At 35.9% G+C, this 20,728-nt stretch overlaps 1 protein-coding gene and 1 long non-coding RNA gene across 2 annotated transcripts; one reads left to right on the forward strand and one right to left on the reverse strand.

Annotated features, from left to right (window-relative positions):
- The first annotated feature begins 965 nt into the window (after positions 1-965).
- LOC107915273 (DNA polymerase eta) lies at positions 966-20,093 on the forward strand. The gene is made up of 15 exons (XM_016844431.2): positions 966-1,172; positions 1,338-1,458; positions 1,563-1,674; positions 1,775-1,945; positions 2,252-2,416; positions 2,531-2,634; positions 2,784-2,903; positions 16,734-16,857; positions 17,681-17,794; positions 17,925-18,140; positions 18,243-18,351; positions 18,432-18,541; positions 18,988-19,063; positions 19,152-19,258; positions 19,634-20,093. Exons 1-15 carry the CDS (start codon positions 1,151-1,153, stop codon positions 19,949-19,951), a joined length of 1,989 nt encoding a protein of 662 aa, XP_016699920.2. The 5' UTR covers positions 966-1,150; the 3' UTR covers positions 19,952-20,093.
- On the reverse strand, positions 2,659-4,199 carry LOC121217868 (uncharacterized). The gene is made up of 2 exons (XR_005914072.1): positions 3,654-4,199; positions 2,659-3,136 (listed from the first exon to the last, which is right to left on the reverse strand). It is a non-coding gene; the product is annotated as an uncharacterized lncRNA (long non-coding RNA).
- Positions 20,094-20,728: the final 635 nt, after the last annotated feature.

A 20,728-nucleotide genomic window follows, 5' to 3' on the forward strand; every position in this document is an offset into this window, starting at 1 on the left:
AAGTTATACTACCCAATTCTTTCTGAAAGACCTAAACTTCTCGCTTTTAGGATAGTCCACTAGACAAGCATCCTTGTCAATTACTCATTTTTTAAGTGTGAACACTCCTTAAATGTGAACACACTCCTAAAAACCATCATGCCCCACCTTAGCATAACAACCTCGTATTACCATAATAGAATGGGTCACACAATACACGTCCTCCCTGATGACAACCACTCTGTAATGGGTTGTCACGTCATACTAATAGATAAAAAGATCTCTTTTATTAATACATTTCTAAACGATGAGAAAGGGACCTTAGAGTCCTTAAGCAACCTTTGAGCATTTATCCCTTTTAATCTCCTCCTTAGCTGCCTTCATATCCTTTTTCTTTTTCAACTTTCCGCCTCTCAAACTGAATCGACCTATTCAACACCACCACATGTTCCTCCTTACCTTCTTTTTATTTTACACTATATCAACAAATTTGAATATTGGAATTTGGTATAAATATGAGGACTAAACAATGAATATTGGAAGGAAACTTGCAATGAACACGTCCATAACGAGGCTGATAAAAGATGAAAGTTGTTCTGAAGTTGCTTTGAGTTACTGTCAATTCATGTAATGACATGCACCACAAGTATTTTTGAGTTCGGATTCTTTATTTTTGCCTCGTAAATCAAACATTGCAATATACAAAATGGAATATTATGTGCAATATGATTAAAAATAGCTTACAATTAATGATTTAAATACTTTTTTTGGGGAGTTTATATGTAAAAATATAAAATAATTACAAATACATATATAAAAAATTAAAAATTAAAAAAATAAATACTAAAATTAACTCATCAAACTATAACCCAAGTATACAACCGAAAGTGAATTTTCTTTTTTGAACTTTTGACCCTTCATTAGAAACAATGACTAAAACGGTAACGGAGTGTCGCGTTGCACCGCATTTTTACAGTCAAAACGATGTGTTGAGGTCGGGACGGGCGGGCACTGGACGTACTCTGTTAAATTACCCTCTCTTTTTTTTTGGCTCTCCTTATTGGTTGATAAAGGTGAAGATTACAGAAGATTTGGAGGGAAAAGAGGAGAGCGAGCACTGCCAGTGGCAAAACCAGAATCGTCTGATTCCAGGGTGATTGCTCATGTTGACATGGATTGCTTCTATGTTCAAGGTTTTTTATGCGATTTAATTTTATTTATGTATATGTTACTTAGGTTTCCGACCAGTTCTTCATTTTCCATTTCGTTTTGTTCTGTTCCAATTTCTCAAACTTGTCTTTCTCTTTGGAATCTCAATTTCTGGCGTAATTAATATCGTTAAACATTATACTTTATAGTGGAGCAAAGAAAGCAACCGCAATTACGGGGTTTACCTACTGCTGTTGTACAGTACAATGAATGGAAAGGAGGGGCTTTGATTGCAGTCAGCTATGAGGCTCGTAAATTCGGGGTTAAGCGGTAATTATAATTTTTAAAGTAATCATTTTCAGGATTCTCAATTGATAAGCTGTGTTTTCTTTTTTTTTCCCCCTTTTTTTTCGTATCTTATGTGTGGTTTTCAGTTCAATGCGTGGCGAGGAAGCAAAGGAGGTTTGCCCACAAGTTCAGTTGGTCCAAGTGCCTGTGGCCCGTGGTAAAGCTGATTTGAGCGGGTACCGGAATGCAGGCTCTGAGGTGCTGGCGATTTGATGAACAATTGTACTCTTTCAAGTATATACTTTCAGTAGTTCATTAGAAACCCATCTTATTGCTGAATTTTTAACAAAATTCACAGGTGGTATCTATTCTTGCAAGGAGAGGTAGATGTGAAAGGGCTTCCATTGATGAAGTGTATCTTGATCTTACTGATGCAGCTGAAATGATGCTAGCTGACAATCCTCCGCAAGGCATGGAGACAATAGATGAGGAAGCTCTTAAATCACATATTCTAGGGCTAAATAATGAGGTTTACTGCCATGCTTTGGATCTTTTGTCATAATATTTAATAATGCTTGATGTTGAAGTTATTTATGAGTTAATGGCACCTCTGTTGATGGACAGATGCCAACATATGTGATTTTAGCTTAAGTGCAATGTCCTTGGAACATAGATGCCTCTATCGCTACGAAATCTAACAAGTTTGTAGGCTTGTATATGTATCCTGTCTTAAATTTTGGTCTCTAGTTGGGATCATTGTGTACTTTTTTGGCATTTTTGCAGTGGTAGGATTTTGCACTACCTAAGATATTATACTGTACATGCAACTGTGCAGGACGGAAGTGATGTGAAAGAAAATGTTAGGAAGTGGATACATAGGCACAATGCTGATCACCGTGATAAATTACTAGCTTGCGGTATCCTCATTGTTGCAGAACTTAGGATGCAGGTTTTGAAGGAGACAGAATTCACTTGTTCTGCAGGCATTGCTCATAATAAGGTAGCTAAAAGTTTTTTCACTCATCTGTAGTTTTTCTGCCAGTACCATAAGGTTCTGTATAAAGGTAACTTTTACTGACCTATGACATCGTCCTAATGCTGACTTTATCACCAGATGCTGGCGAAACTTGCTAGCGGTATGAATAAACCTGCACAACAAACTGTTGTACCTTTCTCATCTGTAAAGGGATTGCTCGATACCTTGCCTATAAGAAAAATGTAAGTTTCTAAAATTTCTGGATGTAACTGAAATGTTGTGTGAGAATTAGTTAATTTCCTTGAGGAATGATATATAAACATCAGCAGCAGAGCAGCTACTTCTCTCCTAATACATGACACATTATTTTGACTAGAAACTTTCTTGCCAGGAAACAGCTTGGAGGCAAGCTGGGGATTTCCTTGCAAATGGACATGGGTGTGAACACTGTTGGAGATCTATTGCAGTTTCCAGAGGAGAAGCTTCAAGAACGTTATGGCATAAATACAGGGTCAATACCTACTATTAATGGGTGTAAAAGCCTATTTTTGCCCGGGCCCATACCAACAAATAACCCAAATAATAAAATCCAAAATAAAATCCCAAAACCCTAAACTTCCACTTGCCTCTTCCCACTCTCCCATGCTGTCTGCCACCAACACCACTCCCACTCTTCCATGCTGTCTGCCACCAGCACCATCACACACCCCCATACCGTCTACCACCACCATGCCTTTGCCGCACCTGCAAACAAGCAAAGGAAAAGGACAAAAAAAAATGGAGCAATAAACAGTAACAGAATATTGTATTTTTGGCTATAAAAGCCACAAGAAAAATCGAACTCGAGGGGGAGGGGCTTCTTTCTTTTTACGAATACAAACACAAAAAAAAACAAAAAAAAACAATACAGAAAAGCTTGAACAAAAAGTCTCCACAAGGTGATTTGATTCTCATTTTTCTTTCGATTTTGTTTCTGTTTTCTTTGATTTATCTATCGCATGAAAAACGAATAAAAGGGGGGATCGATGATATTTTGGGGAAGAATCGATTGTATTTTAGAGGAGAACCGTTTGTAAATAGGGGGCTTTCTTCTTTTTTTTTCCTTTGTTTTCAAGAGAAACGGGTATGGATTTTTGAAGATAAAATACGCAAAAAAAAATATATATTTCTTAGGTGATTACTTGTTGCACTTTTTTTTATTTCAATTTTTCTTCTTTCATTCGACACAAACACGAAATATAAGAGAGGACGAGAGGCTTACCGAAGTTGTATCGTGTTTTCGCTGTCGAAGGGTCTTGCTTTGTTGGTCACAATCAAATTTTGGAGAATGGTTGAGGGCTTGAGATGAGCCTTTCGGCTGAAAAGAAAAGGGGAAATGGGTAGAGTAGAGAGCATTAAGGATTTTTTTTTAAAAAAGAAAATGGGCAAAAGTAAAAATGATTTTAAAACAGTTTTTTTTTATTTTAAATAGTACAATAAAACAGCATTGGAAAGGGGAAAGTCAGCATGCGACTTGGGCCATGTGCATTGTCCCTTTAGATGGGGGATTTGTACTTTTAGTCTCTCCCCTTCGCGCCAGCTTCTAAATTGGCCCAGTTCGCATTTTATGTTCTTGTAAATTTACCCTGAAATTTGCATACTGTCCCAATTTGGCCCAGCCCAGGTGTTGCATTTAGGAGTTTGGATTTTTTTGAGCTTTTGGTCCCTCCTTATTATTCGCGTGTTCGATTTGGTCCTATTCTCTTTATCTTTATTTCGGATCTGCCCCGAATTTTTGTTTTCAATCCAATTTAATCCTTTTAGTTAATTTGCCATTTTATTATTAAAATTGATTAATTATATTTATTTATTAATTTTATTATTTTTGCTATTATTATTATTATCATTATTTTTATTCTGTTATTGTTATTATTTCTCTTGTTGTTTTCATTATTATTTATATTATTGTTAGTACTATTAGTACTCTTTAGTTTATTATTATTATTATTATTTCGTCATTATTTTCTATTATTGTTATTAATATACTATTATTATTCTTATTAATGTATTACTATTATTTTTTTTACTTTATTATTACATTATTACTATTGCTATCATCACATTATTAAACTGATTAATTTCGGATTGATTTTGTCATATTATATATTTTCTCTTTGTATATATTTACATTATTATTGCTATTACTATTATTATTATTATTATTATTATTATTATTATTATTATTATTAGACATAACATATATTTTATATTATTATCAACTTTAAATATTTTACATATGTTATTTCTTTTAAACTTTTGTATATATCGTTTATATGTTAATGATTTTAAATTCTATTATTGTTATTTCCTTTGAACTTTATATACATATCACTTATTTTAAATTTTATCTTAGAGTTTTACTGTGTATTATATTTATATGTAAATTTTCATCTAGACTCTTTTTAAAAAAAAATTCATTAAAACGAAAGAGACGTTTGATATTTGGCAATCCATGAAATTGTGCCCTAACGTGCTGGGTTTCGGTTTTCTCGTTCGACCAAATAGCCGAATATCCTTTTTAAACTTTCAAAATAAGGTAATATTTCGTATTTAGAAAATTCGAGAAAATCGTGCCCTAACTTACTGAGCTTCGATTCTTCTCGCGTTGATCCTAAATAACCAAACATCCTTTTGAAATTAAAATAAATGAGGTTTAAACAAAAAAAAATAAAGGCAAGCTTACTCTCGAAAATACGATGTGTTGTATCCTAACTTACTGGACGTGACATCTTGTTACTTCGAGATAAGGAAGCATTTTCCATTTTGATTTATTTGAGTAATTTTAAAATAACAATATAAGGAGGGATTGTATTTTAAATTCTTTTTGAGTTTTTTAATTTTCGACACCAAGACATTAAGAAATCAACTAGGTACCAATTTTGGGCGTATCGAGGGTGCTAACCTTTCCTCGTGCGTAACCGACTCCCGAACCTGTTTTTGGATTTCGTAGACCAAACTCGTTGTTTTAATAAAATCAAATTGTTTATCAAAAACAACCATTTTACGAGGTGACCCGATCACACCTCATCAAAAAAATTGGTGGCGACTCTCAATTTCGTTTCATTTTCAAAATCCAAGTCGACCCCGTTTTCATCCAAAAAATGGTGTCAACAGCTTGGCGACTCCGCTGGGGACAATAAGAGAGTCAAGCCACGTGTTGATTATTTCTTGTCTTTTTGTCGAAAGTTGAAAATTCGATTTAAATTTACGATCCTCTCATTGCATCTCTTTTGTTTTGAGTTATATTTTTATCGTGTTCAGTATTTTATTTTATACCTCCGCACATTGCATTGCATGACCGCTGGTCATACCCTTTTAAGTGGGAGTGAGAAACTACGCCTTCGTGAGGTTTTCACCTCCGCATGGGATAGTGAATCGCTTCCGGGATACATCCGTACCTATGTCTTCGTGAGATTTTCATCTCCGCATGGCCATAGGGAAATGTATTCCCCTGAACTGAACTCGGTCCATATGAGCCTATAATGGGTGAGGATCGAGGAATCTGCTGGTTCAGGTACCCTTACTCTAGAACCAAACCACATATAGAGAGACCTAGGAGCCTACCCTACGTAGAGCCACTCCAAACCCCTAGTGGTCACCCGAATTACTTTATTTGTTATTTATTCTGCACTAACGTGTTTTGTTTTTTTGTTTATAATTGCATTGTATTACATCATCCTAGGAAGGAGGTGTTGATTCATATTTGATTGCTAAATAGAACAGTTTGTCATAAGAAAACAATTTTTTTTGATAAAGTGGATTATAACACGGTTGTCTAAATATGGTCCAAGTGAATACATGAAAGAAGGCTGATAGTCCATGAAGAAATACAAGACTTTGATTCATTGCCTAAAGACAGAAACTAACAAAGATTATTCGAGAGCTGTCATGTCTTGACTTTCTTAAAAGAGCTGAAAAGTATCATAGAAATAAGTGAGCAACGAGTCGCAGCCTGGATCAAGCAAAAAAAAGGAGTTAATATAGACATCTCTTGGAGAATTCGTCAGACTCGACCATAAGATCCAGATATGAAGAGGAAGAAAGGTGTCTTCACTTGGAATATGAGAGAAAGACCGTGTATGTAGTCCGTTTTATGTAAAGGAATTTGTTTTCTAGAAAAGTTGTTCCAATGAAATTAAATTCAGAATCAATGTCTTCCTTTCTTTTTGCATTCATGCATTTGCATTACATTACATCAAAGAAAAGAATGTGTTGATTCGAAATTCGATTCCTAAATAGAATAGTTTGTCATAAGGAAGCGAATTTCTTGATAAAGTGGATTATAGTGCGGTCGTCTGAATATAGTCTGAGTAAACACGATGAGAGAAAGCTGGTAGTTCACGGAGGAATACATAATGTAATTTCTAGAGATTCAAGCCAACGAAGGCATGACGAGAGAAAGCCGGAAGTCCACGAAGGAATACATGACTTGATTTAATTGCCAACGAAGATTATCCAAGAGCTGGCACTTTTTGATGAGTATCATGGAGATAAGCGAGCAAGAGATCGAGGCTCAGATTAAGCAGTAAGGAGCTAGCAAATGCATCTTTTGGAGAATTTACAGGGTTTAACCATGAAGAAAATATCAGCGTTTACTTGGACTATGAAGGGCAATACCACATATGTAAACTATTTTCATGTAAAAAATCTGTCTTTTAGAAAAATTATTCTAATAGAATTAAATTTAGAATCAACGCCTTCCTTTCTTTTGCATTCATTTCATGCATTTGCATTGCATTGCTTTATTTTGCATTAGACTTTCCCTAAAAGGACCCTAATTAGGTAAAATTATCCCAGTTAACTTGGAAACCGACAAAAGTCAAATGACTAGGCATCTTTACGTTACACGATAATGAGCAAAGAGTTGTAATGCCTTGAACAAGTCAAAAGCCTGAAAGGAATATCGAGGAATTTCAATGATATATCCGAAAAGGGAACTGAGGAATAAAAGTCTCCAAACTTTTGCATATTTGGGAGTGTTTTGAACAATGGGACTGTGGAAGAGATCCCTGTATTTTTAGAGCTAATCTAGAGTAATATTCAGAACACTTGTTGCCCTAAGCCTGGGGGTGATAAGAATCTTTTGTAAAAGGCACATGTCCAAAATCTAATTTTAGTGAAAACTTATCATTCAGTTTCATCTTGAGCAAATATTCTTTCATTCTTTTCATTCCCTTTATAATCATACTATGCATACAAGTATTCTTAGATTCTTTTATTTGGGCCTCCATTTGTTCCAATAACAGGTCTTCAGATATCAACGAGATGAGCGACGCTGTTACGAATTCAGAGTCTCTATTTGAACAAGACATGAGTATAGATGATCCTCAAGATTTTGAAGGTGACCAAGACAGCGTTTTATCTCCGGATTTGTTAAGAATGATGGAAGAAGAAGAAAAACAAATTCTACCCTATAAGGAATCAGTAGAAGTTGTGATCTTAGAAGAGGGCAGAGAGGTAAAAGTTGGCGCTTGCATTGCCAAGGAAACAAGGCAAGAACTTGTTGAGTTGCTTCAAGAGTTTAAAGATGTCTTCGCATGGTCCTACCAAGATATGCCAGGGTTAAGTACTGATATCGTGGTACACCGATTGCCTATAAAGGAAGAATGCAAACCAGTCCAACAAAAGCTTCGAAGGATGAGGCCTGATGTCTTGCTAAAAATAAAGGAAGAAGTTAAGAAGCAATTTGATGCTGGTTTCTTACAGGTGGTCAAGTACTCAGAATGGGTAGCCAATATAGTCCCTGTTCCTAAGAAAGATGGGAAGGTGCGAATGTGTGTGGACTACAGAGACTTGAACAAAGCCAGCCCAAAAGATAATTTCCCACTGCCTCATATCGATACCTTGGTAGACAACACGGCCGGATACTCACTGTTCTCTTTCATGGATGGTTTCTCCGGGTACAACCAAATTAAGATGCTTTCTGAAGACATGGAGAATACCATATTCATAACGATGTAGGGGACGTTTTGTTATAAAGTAATGCCTTTTGGGTTGAAAAATGCGGGAGCAACGTATCAGAGAGTCATGGTAGCATTATTCCATGATATGATGCATAAAGAGATAGAAGTTTATGTTGATGACATGATCGCAAAATCCAGAACAGAAGGGGAACACGTGCAAGTTCTGAGAAAACTGTTTCTAAGGTTAAGGAAGTTCCAGCTAAAACTTAACCCAGCCAAGTGTACTTTCGGGGCGAGATCAAGAAAATTGCTAGGATTCTAAGTCAGCGAAAAGGGAATTGAAATTGACCCAGACAAAGTTAAGGCCATACAAGAATTACCTCCGCCAAGTACTCAAAAAGAAGTTCGGGGTTTCCTAGGAAGACTAAATTACATCGCTCGATTCATTTCACAATTAACTAAGAAATGTGACCCCATATTCCGTCTTCTTAGGAAACACAATCCAGGTGTATGGGATAAAGAGTGCCAGAAAACTTTCGAAAGAGTTAAACATTACTTGTCCAACGCCCCAGTACTGATGCCACCTTGCCCTGACAAGCCACTGATACTATACTTGGCAGTATTTGAGAATTCTATGGGGTGCGTGCTCGGCCAACATGATGAGTCAGGACGAAAGGAAAGAGCGATCTATTATCTCAGTAAGAAGTTCACTGAATGCGAAATGAGATATTCGCCAATTGAAAAATTATGTTGCGCATTGGTTTGGACTACTCGGAGATTGAGACAATACATGTTGTACCATATGACTTGGTTAATCTCAAAGTTAGACCCTCTGAAATACATGATGGAGTCAACTGCTCTAAACGAAAGGATGGCCCGATGGCAAATTCTACTATCTGAATTTGACATAACCTATGTGAATCAAAAGGCTGTAAAAGAGAGCGCGATAGCAGATTTTCTAGCAAGTAGAACCCTGGACGATTATGAGCCTTTGAACTTTGATTTCCCAAATGAGGATCTGATGTATGTGGCAACTACTGAAGCAAGCACACAAGAAGGCAATACTTGGAAATTAAATTTTGACGGAGCCTCAAATGCCATGGGCAACGGAATTGGGGCAGTCTTGGTATCTCCAAACGGTGATCATTATCCTTTCACCAGTAAACTAGATTTTGATTGCACAAATAACATGGCGGAATATGAAGCATGTATCATGGGAATCCGCGCGGCTATGAACGCAAAATCAAGGTACTTGAGGTATATGGGGATTCGGCATTGGTAATTTATCAGCTCAAAGGCGAATGGGAAACAAGAGACCCTAAGTTGATTAGTTACCGAAGGCTAGTCCTAGAATTGATTGAGGAGTTTGACGACATCACTTTTCGTTATCTCCCACGAGACGAGAATCAGATGGCCGACGCTTTAGCTACATTGGCTTCCATGATCAAAGTAAATAAACCAGAGGATGTGAAGCCTATCCAAATGAGCATTTATGATGCTCCAGCCCACTGTTGTAACATTGACGAGGAAGAAAAAAAGGACGACAACCCTTGGTATCAGGACATATTGCAATACGTGAAAAATCGTGAATACCCAAACCAAGCAACTGAGAATGACAAGAGAATGTTGAGGAGGTTGGCCAGTGGTTACGTCTTAGATGGAGAGATCCTGTACAAAAGAGGAAAAGATCAGGTGCTGTTAAGATGTGTGGACGCTGTGGAGGCCAAGCAGATCTTGGAAGAAGTCCATGACGGTATTTGTGGAACACACGCTAACGGTTTCACAATGGCCAGACAGATCATGAGATTTGGATATTATTGGTCTACCATGGAAGGAGACTGCATTAAATATGCTAAGAAGTGCCATAAATGCCAGATTTACGGAGACAAAATTCATGTGCCTCCATCACCTCTTCACGTCATGACTTCCCCATGGCCTTTCTCCATGTGGGCATGGACGTCATTGGGCCGATATCGCCAAAGGCTTCAAACAGACATCGTTTCATTTTTGTAGTGATTGACTACTTTACTAAATGGGTAGAAGCTACTTCATATGCTAATATCACAAAGCTGACAGTCGGTAAATTCTTGAAAAATCATATGTCAATATGGAATGCCAAAAGGGGATCATATTAGACCATGTATTGAATTTGAACAACGGCACGACATCAGAAGTTTGCAGTCTGTTCAAGATTAACACCATGCCGCCCAAAATGAACAGTTCAGTGGAGGCAAAAAAAAAGACAAAAAAAGTAAAAAAACGAGAAAATAAAAAGCAAAAAAAAAACCAAATAAAAGAAAAACCTCTACTGGAGCAACTCAGTTCTCACTAGTATATGGAATAGAGGTAGTTTTACCCATCAAAGTTGATATTTCTACCCTTCAAGTCTTGTCAGAGCTGAATCTGGATGAAGCAAATCCAAACCCGATATGATCAGTTAAATTTGATTGAAGAGGAAAGATTCAAGATTATCCGTCTTGGTCAAAAGTACCAATAATAAAATACGCGAGCTCACCAAAAAGTTCGCCCCAGAGACTTGATATCGAAGAATATTCTTGTCATACAAAATGACTTCAGAAGAAAATGGATGCCGAACTGGAAAGGACCTTATGTGGAAGGCCTTATCTGAAAAAGCATTGATATTGACAGGATGGATGGCAAGAACCTGCCTAATCTCGAGAATTATGATTCAAGAAATAAATACTTCACTTGAAAAAAAACGAAAAGAAAAATAAAAAAAGAAAAAAAGAAAAAAGAAAAAGAAAAAGGAGAGGCCAAGGTGAAAACCCGCAAAGGGCGCCTTGAGACCAAAGGGTTTTGAATTGAAAACCCATGAATAGGCCGTTCAAATTTTGTTCAAAGGTGGGGCATGCGGTAGTCTTGCCCTTTCTGAATTAATAAGAAGGAGAGATGCTACATCTTGGGGCATCAACAAAGCCTTCTAGGACTTCTAAACACATATCAAGTTCAAAAGGGTCCTTAAGAAGTTTGGGGCAGAGAAGCTCATGCTACGATATCTGGGGCACCTATTCCCATTTTATTCATTTTTTGTATTTTTGACAAAATACATCATCTTGATTAATTTATTCTCATTTTGTATTCTAGCAAAATTTGCTATCCTGATTAATGTGTTCATTTAGAGCTTTGCTCTCAACAAATTTTCATCTTATCCATTGTGATAATATTTTCCATCTTATTCATCTCGTATCTCAGCAAAATTTGCTATCTTGATTGATTTGTTTGTTTAGAGCTTTGCTCTCAACAAAATTTTATTTTGTCCATTTTGATAATCTTTTTCAAGCATTTTTCATTGAAATAACGATTAATGGACTGACAATACACACGCAGAAGGAGTTCTGCATATTACTCTGAAAGTTTCTAAATAATACGAGGACCTGAAATAGGACTATTGTTTAGAACTAACCAAACCTAAGGGTTGGAAACATTTGAGAAATGATAGTCTAAATAGCGTCTATTTCTTTGGGTTTTCTGTCAAACTGGCTGAACAAGAAGGCATCAGTGATAGAACCTTGATGAACAATGAGGAATGACAACCTAAGCATTAAAAATGGATCATTCTCATGACATTCTACAAATATAATACATACACATCTAGTTAGGAGCATTTGATTCATTCTGATCATGTCATCCTAAACACTAGGCATAAATAGGTCCATGAAATGGATTTTGCAGGTCATGTTCCCCAGAGAACAGATCAAAGAAACAAATCCTATACCCCTGAAGTTACAGTGGGATGGATTGAAGTCATTAAAGCAAACCTTGTCTTCATGTATTGGCGTGAAGTAGATCAAAGATAGTAGGTCTTGTCTTCCTATATTGGTAGGAAGTGGATCGACGATGCAGATCTTGTCTTCCCATATTGGTGGCGAATTAGATCGCAGAAAGCAGATCTTGTCTTCATGTATTGGCGTGAAGTAGATCAAAGATAACAGGTCATGTCTTCCTATATTGGTAGGAAGTGGATCGACGATGCAGATTCTGTCTTCCTATATTGGTAGGAAGTAGATCGAAGAAAGCAGATCTTGTCTTCATGTATTGGCGTGAAGTAGATCAAAGATAACAGGTCCTGTCTTCCTATATTGGTAGGAAGTGGATCGACGATGCAGATCTTGTCTTCCCATACTGGTGACGAAGTAGATCGAAGAAAGCAGATCTTATCTTCATGTATTGGCGTGAAGTAGATCGAAGATGCAGATTCTGTCTTCCTATATTGGTAGGAAGTAGATCGAAGAAAGCAGATCTTGTCTTCATGTATTGGCGTGAAGTAGATCAAAGATAACAGGTCCGGTCTTCCTATATTGGTAGGAAGTGGATTGACGATGCAGATCTTGTCTTCCCATACTGGTGGCGAAGTAGATCGAAGAAAGCAGATCTTATCTTCATGTATTGGCGTGAAGTAGATCGAAGATTGCAGATCTTGCCTTCCTGTATTTGGCAGAGAAGCAGATCGAAGATGGGAGATTTTACCTCCCTGACTACAGTGGAGTACATTGAAGCCGATAACTCTATCTCCCTGTATTTGGCAGTGGAATAGATTGAAGATTACAGATCTTATCTCCCTAAGCAGTAGTGGAGTAGATCAAAGATGGCAGATTTTACCTCCCTGACTACAGTGGAGTACATTGAAGCCGATAATTCTATCTTCCTGTATTTGACAGTGGAATAGATTGAAGATTGCAGATCTTGCCTTCCTGTATTTGGCAGCGAAGCAGATCGAAGATGGTAGATTTTACCTCCCTGACTACAGTGGAGTACATTGAAGCCGATAATTCTATCTCCCTGTATTTGGCAGTGGAATAGATTGAAGATTGTAGATCTTGCCTTCCTGTATTTGGCAGCGAAGCAGATCAAAGATGGCAGATTTTACCTCCCTGACTACAGTGGAGTACATTGAAGCCGATAATTCTATCTCCCTGTATTTGGCAGTGGAATAGATTGAAGATTGCAGATCTTGCCTTCCTGTATTTGGCAGCGAAGCAGATCAAAGATGGCAGATTTTACCTCCCTGACTATAGTGGAGTACATTGAAGCCGATAACTCTATCTCCCTGTATTTGGCAGTGGAATAGATTGAAGATTGCAGATCTTACCTTCCTGTATTTGGCAGCGAAGCAGGTCGAAGATGGCGGATTTTACCTCCCTGATTACGGTGGAGTACATTAAAGCCAGTAGTTCTATCTCCCTGGGCAACAGTAGAATAGAGTGAAGATTACAGATCTTATCTCCCTAAGCAATAGTGGAGCAGATCACATCCAGTCTTATCTCCCTAAATAGTAGTGGAGCAGACTAAAAACACAAATCTCATCCCCATGGAGTCGTAGCAGAATAGATTGAAGCTACAAGGCGTATCTGAAGTTGCAGTAGAGTGGATCGAAGCAACAAGACGTAGCAGACTGGAATAAGGCTACTTGAAGAAGATGAGCACCAAAAGTCAAGACTCGGCAAGACCGGGCAAAATTGGCCCTTTTGATGTCTTTGCTCTATTCTCGTTACACGAAAATGAGCAAAGAGGGGCAGCTGTAAAAGCCCATTTTTGCCCGGGCCCATACCAACAAATAACCCAAATAATAAAATCCAAAATAAAATCCCAAAACCCTAAACTCCCACTTGCCTCTTCCCACTCTCCCATGCTGTCTGCCACCAACACCACTCCCACTCTCCCATGCTGTCTGCCACCAGCACCATCACACACCCCCATACCGTCTACCACCACCATGCCTTTGCCGCACCTGCAAACAAGCAAAGGAAAAGGACAAAAAAAATGGAGCAATAAACAGTAACAGAATATTGTATTTTTGGCTATAAAAGCCACAAGCAAAATCGAACTCGGGGGGGCTTCTTTCTTTTTACGAATACAGACACAAAAAAAAACAAAAAAAAACAATACAGAAAAGCTTGAACAAAAAGTCTCCACAAGGTGATTTGATTCTCATTTTTCTTTCGATTTCGTTTCTGTTTTCTTTGATTTATCTATCGCAAGAAAAACGAATAAAAGGGGGGATCGATGGTATTTTGGGGAAGAATCGATTGTATTTTAGAGAAGAACGTTTGTAAATAGGGGGCTTTCTTCTTTTTTTTTCCTTTGTTTTCAAGAGAAACGGGTATGGATTTTTGAAGATAAAATACGCAAAAAAAATATATTTCTTAGGTGATTACTTGTTGCACTTTTTTTTATTTCAATTTTTCTTCTTTCATTCGACACAAACACGAAATATAAGAGAGGACGAGAGGCTTACCGAAGTTGTATCGTGTTTTCGCTGTCGAAGGGTCTTGCTTTGTTGGTCACAATCAAATTTTGGAGAATGGTTGAGGGCTTGAGATGAGCCTTTCGGCTGAAAAAAAGGGAAATGGAGAGAGTAGAGAGCATTAAGGATTTTTTTTAAAAAAAAAGAAAAGGGGCAAAAGTAAAAATGATTTTAAAACAGTTTTTTTTATTTTAAATAGTACAATAAAACAGCATTGGAAAGGGGAAAGTCAGCATGCGACTTGGGCCATGTGCATTGTCCCTTTAGATGGGGGATTTGTACTTTTAGTCTCTCCCCTTCGCGCCAGCTTCTAAATTGGCCCAGTTCGCATTTTATGTTCTTGTAAATTTACCCTGAAATTTGCATACTGTCCCAATTTGGCCCAGCCCAGGTGTTGCATTTAGGAGTTTGGATTTTTTTGAGCTTTTGGTCCCTCCTTATTATTCGCGTGTTCGATTTGGTCCTATTCTCTTTATCTTTATTTCGGATCTGCCCCGAATTTTTGTTTTCAATCCAATTTAATCCTTTTAGTTAATTTGCCATTTTATTATTAAAATTGATTAATTATATTTATTTATTAATTTTATTATTTTTGCTATTATTATTATTATCATTATTTTTATTCTGTTATTGTTATTATTTCTCTTGTTGTTTTCATTATTATTTATATTATTGTTAGTACTATTAGTACTCTTTAGTTTATTATTATTATTATTTCGTCATTATTTTCTATTATTGTTATTAATATACTATTATTATTCTTATTAATGTATTACTATTTTTTTTACTTTATTATTACATTATTACTATTGCTATCATCACATTATTAAACTGATTAATTTCGGATTGATTTTGTCATATTATATATTTTCTCTTTGTATATATTTACATTATTATTGCTATTACTATTATTATTATTATTATTATTATTATTATTATTATTATTATTATTAGACATAACATATATTTTATATTATTATCAACTTTAAATATTTTACATATGTTATTTCTTTTAAACTTTTGTATATATCGTTTATATGTTAATGATTTTAAATTCTATTATTGTTATTTCCTTTGAACTTTATATACATATCACTTATTTTAAATTTTATCTTAAAGTTTTACTGTGTATTATATTTATATGTAAATTTTCATCTAGACTCTTTTAAAAAAAATTCATTAAAACGAAAGAGACGTTTGATATTTGGCAATCCATGAAATTGTGCCCTAACGTGCTGGGTTTCGGTTTTCTCGTTCGACCAAATAGTCGAATATCCTTTTTAAACTTTCAAAATAAGGTAATATTTCGTATTTAGAAAATTCGAGAAAATCGTGCCCTAACTTACTGAGCTTCGATTCTTCTCGCGTTGATCCTAAATAACCGAACATCCTTTTGAAATTAAAATAAATGAGGTTTAAACAAAAAAAAATAAAGGCAAGCTTACTCTCGAAAATACGATGTGTTGTATCCTAACTTACTGGACGTGACATCTTGTTACTTCGAGATAAGGAAGCATTTTCCATTTTGATTTATTTGAGTAATTTTAAAATAACAATATAAGGAGGGATTGTATTTTAAATTCTTTTTGAGTTTTTTAATTTTCGACACCAAGACATTAAGAAATCAACTAGGTACCAATTTGGGCGTATCGAGGGTGCTAACCTTTCCTCGTGCGTAACCGACTCCCGAACCTGTTTTTGGATTTCGTAGACCAAACTCGTTGTTTTAATAAAATCAAATTGTTTATCAAAAACAACCATTTTACGAGGTGACCCGATCACACCTCATCAAAAAAGATTGGTGGCGACTCCCAATTTCGTTTCATTTTCAAAATCCAAGTCGACCCCGTTTTCATCCAAAAAATGGTGTCAACAATGGGGCTTTTGCACATGTCTGATATATCTCAGATCATTACAGCTTCTCCTCTTAAAATTTAAAAATTATACTGCATCAAGAGCTGTTATCTAGCACTTTCCAAATTTACATTTGATGTTGACTTCTTGTTTTAATCTTTATATGGTCAAGATCCACCAGAAGAAATTACCATTTTAAGATGTGCTTTAACATTTGCTGATTCATTTAACAACTATCTAAATATGGTTCCTAAATACCTATGTTTTGCATGGGATCTAGAACTTGGCTGTGGAACATTGCAAGAGGAATCAGTGGAGAAGAAGTTGAGGGACGCCTTCTCCCTAAGAGCCATGGTTCTGGAAAGACATTTCCTGGCCCTCGGGCATTAAAGACAGTTCCTGCTGTAAGAGTTTTTCTTAATAAAAAGTGCTCTATGATTTTATCATGTCATGAAGTCAATGTGTTAATCTCCTTTGCAATCATTTTAGCGTGTAGAATTTTGTGCAAACTAAAGAGCATATTTTGTGAGCTTAATCCCTAAGTGTTGGAATTTATAAATGATCATGCAAATTGCAATGCAGTGCTGTCTAATTATGCAATGCCAGTAGTGCTTACGGCCCCTACGGTTCCCTAGATTGCGGTCTATGATGGTGGTGTCTCTTCTTCATATTCAAGGAATGAAAGTATCAAACATTTTACAGTTGTTGGAAATATTCCAAGTGTCATAAAAATGATAGTCTTAGATCTATCGTGCAATGACTATAGCTTTACCAACACCAGTGCCTGTGCTGACTTGTGCTGAATTGGTTATTTATGTGAGTCACGATCGTTGTTAGAGGGATGCTTGACAGGGGTGGCTAACGGAAAGTTTTCTGCTGCAAAAACTGGTGCTGAAATTGGAGAAATGGTTTTCTCAACTATGAATCTGTGTAAAAAGAAATGATCATAGTTGGTGGAAAAGGGAATTGCTTTGCAGCTTTTTGTTTCTAAATTTGCTTACTATCTGCATTTGTTATCTAGCTCTTATATCAATTAATTTACTAGCTTCCATCATTTAGTGATTCCTTCAAAGCATTTTTGGGTCATTTAGCTTGCCTCTTTATATGTTAACCAGGTGATCATAGTTGGTGGAAAAGGGAATTCCTTCAAAGGAATGCCAATGGTTCACTAAGCTCTTATATCTAAAGTTCATATTGTTGTAACTTGCCTCTTTATATGTTAACCAGGTGCAACACTGGCTTAATCAGCTTTGCGAAGAACTTAGTGAACGACTTTGCTCTGACCTGGACCAAAACAAAAGGATAGCACACACGTTAACTCTGCATGCTAGAGCATACAAGGTACCCATCTTTTATCGTTTAGTCTGCATCTCTATGTACCTTTGGCATATTTCTATTAACCAACCCAGATTCTTTTATACGATGTGCTAACTCCAACATTCTATTTTGCTGATTATGAGTATTTCTACAGTCCAGTGACACAGATTCTCAGAAAAAGTTCCCCTCAAAATCTTGTCCCCTAAGGTATGGGACTGCCAAGATCCAGGAAGATGCCTTCAACCTATTTCAAGCTGGATTACGCGAGTATATTGGATTTTATGGTGGTAAGACTCAAGGAAGCCATTGTAGTGGATGGGGAATAACATCTCTTTCTGTTTCAGCCAGTAAAATCGTTCCCATACCATCTGTAAGTTCCAATGTACATTGTTTGCAGTAAATGATGACCTTAACATGGTTTTTGAATGACTAAACACTTTGTATTATGTGTTATCTTTAATATTTTTGGCAGGGAACATGTTCAATTGCGAAGTATTTTCAAGGTCAATCTACATCCCACTTTTCTTCAATGCAATCGTCGGATAACCTTAACACTGAAGCAACGCTTTCGTTACCCTCAGGTCTTCTTGCTTTTCTGATCATTTTCTGGCCTTGTTTATGATTGTAATGCATTTCTGAATGGGACTAGGTGTTTGTTCAGGTAGTGAATGCTACTCAGAGGTGAATTTATCTGAACCGAAAATTGATTTTCCTAAGGAAGAAAGCTGGATTAAGGATACTGTGCCTGATTTAGATCTGCAAGAACAAAAAGTAAATTTCTTGAAGACGAAATTATTACTGTTTAGTTTTTTTGCAGGTTCTTTTCTAAATGGCAGTTTTAAGATGATTAAGCTCTCAAAAGAACAAAAATCAGCAAAGTTTCTAGATGTAGAATATTTAGGAGTTTTTCATTTCCACCGCTAAATTTGAATTGTATATAAAAATTTGCAATTTGACCAGTGATTCGTTTTTGCAATTCAGACTATGATCGTGCGATGCAAGCAACATAGATCTGTAACTATTTTTATTTTTCCTTCATGTAAGAAAGCAAGATATTAAAGTTTTCTTCGTCTATAATGCGTAAGCCTCTTGATATGTGTATAATGTATGTTGTGTAAGAACTATTAACCTATTTTCTGATGTATTCTGTCTTATCTTCCTATTGTTAAATGCTTCTGGTAGTGAACAATCATATTACTAGTTTATTCTGTCTGCAGGATCTATCTAGTACTCTATCAGAGAAGACACAAGATGGGTTCATCCAGGAGGATATTTCACCATTATTACTCTCAGGTGATATCTTTTGGTACTTGCTATTTCCGTTGGCTCCCTAACTGCCCTTTCTAGTTCTGATTTTGTTGTGTTTATTGAGGAACTTAAGGTTGCTTGGAACAGAACCGGAGTAAACAACAACAAGATTTAACTAAGGATGAAAGTCAGTTTAAGTCAGAATACAAGGAGCGAAAAGGAAAAAGATTGGAATACAAGGTTCAATCATGAATTTTACTTATTATATCTTCCTGTGTTATTGCTATTTAGTGTTTTTTATACTGCTATCTAGAGAATACTTGCTCATCATGATCTGGTTTGCTTTGATGGAGAAAATGGTTTTAATATCTAGAAGTTGAACTTTCATGGCTTTTCAATTTCACATTAATCATTCAAGTATATTCAAGGTGGAAGCAAAGGGGAAAAAAGAGAAGAATTTTAATGTTTTCTGAAAAAAATCATGATGCAACTGATTATACATTAGGGTTGCTCATGTGGAACTGGTTTCAGTTTATGCATTTTATAGTTGGCTCTTGTTTCGATTTACGCCACCAACTTTTGCTTAGCTTCTTTTGACATGTTGACTCTTAACAGGGAACATATTCAATAATAGAACTTTTTAAGAGCTACAATCCCAATCCCTCTGGCTCTTTTTTGTCCCACGAGTACAACAGAACTGTTGGAGGCACTGATGCTAGTAGTAGCAGTTACAGTAGAGATGAGGAAGAAGGAAGAAGGGAAGCATGGGGATACAACATTGATGAAATTGATTCATCTGTGATGGAGGAATTGCCGACGGAGATCCAAGACGAGATTAAATCATGGATGCAGCCTCATAAGCGGCGGCCTAATAATATGGTCAAGCGAAGTTGTACCATCTCTCATTATTTCTCACCCTCCAAAAAGTCATAATTATGGAAACAATGATTATATGCAGGATGGATGGCGTCAGTGTGTATAAAACCAAATGAGAAATGTATCAGTCAGATGACACCAAATTAAGAGATATCAATATGAATCTTCTACTCCCATGTATAAAATTAACCATTTTCATAAGCCAATTTTGAATTTTATCTAACGACACCTAAAGCTAGCTAGTTGAAGGTGTGGATCTGCATGGTTGTGTTTATATTTTCACATCAGTCTACTCTATTCATTTTCTTAATCTTTTGTAGTCATACCTTAATATAAACGTGAAAAACGAGTATTGATTAAAAATAATTGATAGCACTACATGTTTTTGAAACTATGATTTAGATTTTAAAAATGTTTTAAATTACTCATCAAAGTATCAGTATTAATCAATTACATCTTTCTATCAATCTAGTTAACATGTGGATCAATTTATAAACATGCATATACATATTATATGAGCTGTTTAAATTTGACATGTTAAAAGAAAATTTTAAATTCAAGCTATTCATAAGGTGGGTACACTTATATTTATAGTTTGATCAATATGTTGTGTCATATTCGAATTAGCATTTAACGTCAAAATTGATGAATAAATTGATGAAATGACTTGATTAATACAATACTAATATTTTTATAATTCAATTAGAACATTACAATATTAATATTTTAAAAATTCAATTAGAAGTTTAAAAAATAAATTAAAATCGAAATGCTAGTTTTGAAAACCTTTGATGCCATCTACTATTAAAAATGAAAACCTGAAATCTTATTCTA

Source organism: Gossypium hirsutum, chromosome D05, assembly GCF_007990345.1.
Source record: "Gossypium hirsutum isolate 1008001.06 chromosome D05, Gossypium_hirsutum_v2.1, whole genome shotgun sequence".
Lineage (NCBI taxonomy): Eukaryota > Viridiplantae > Streptophyta > Magnoliopsida > Malvales > Malvaceae > Gossypium > Gossypium hirsutum.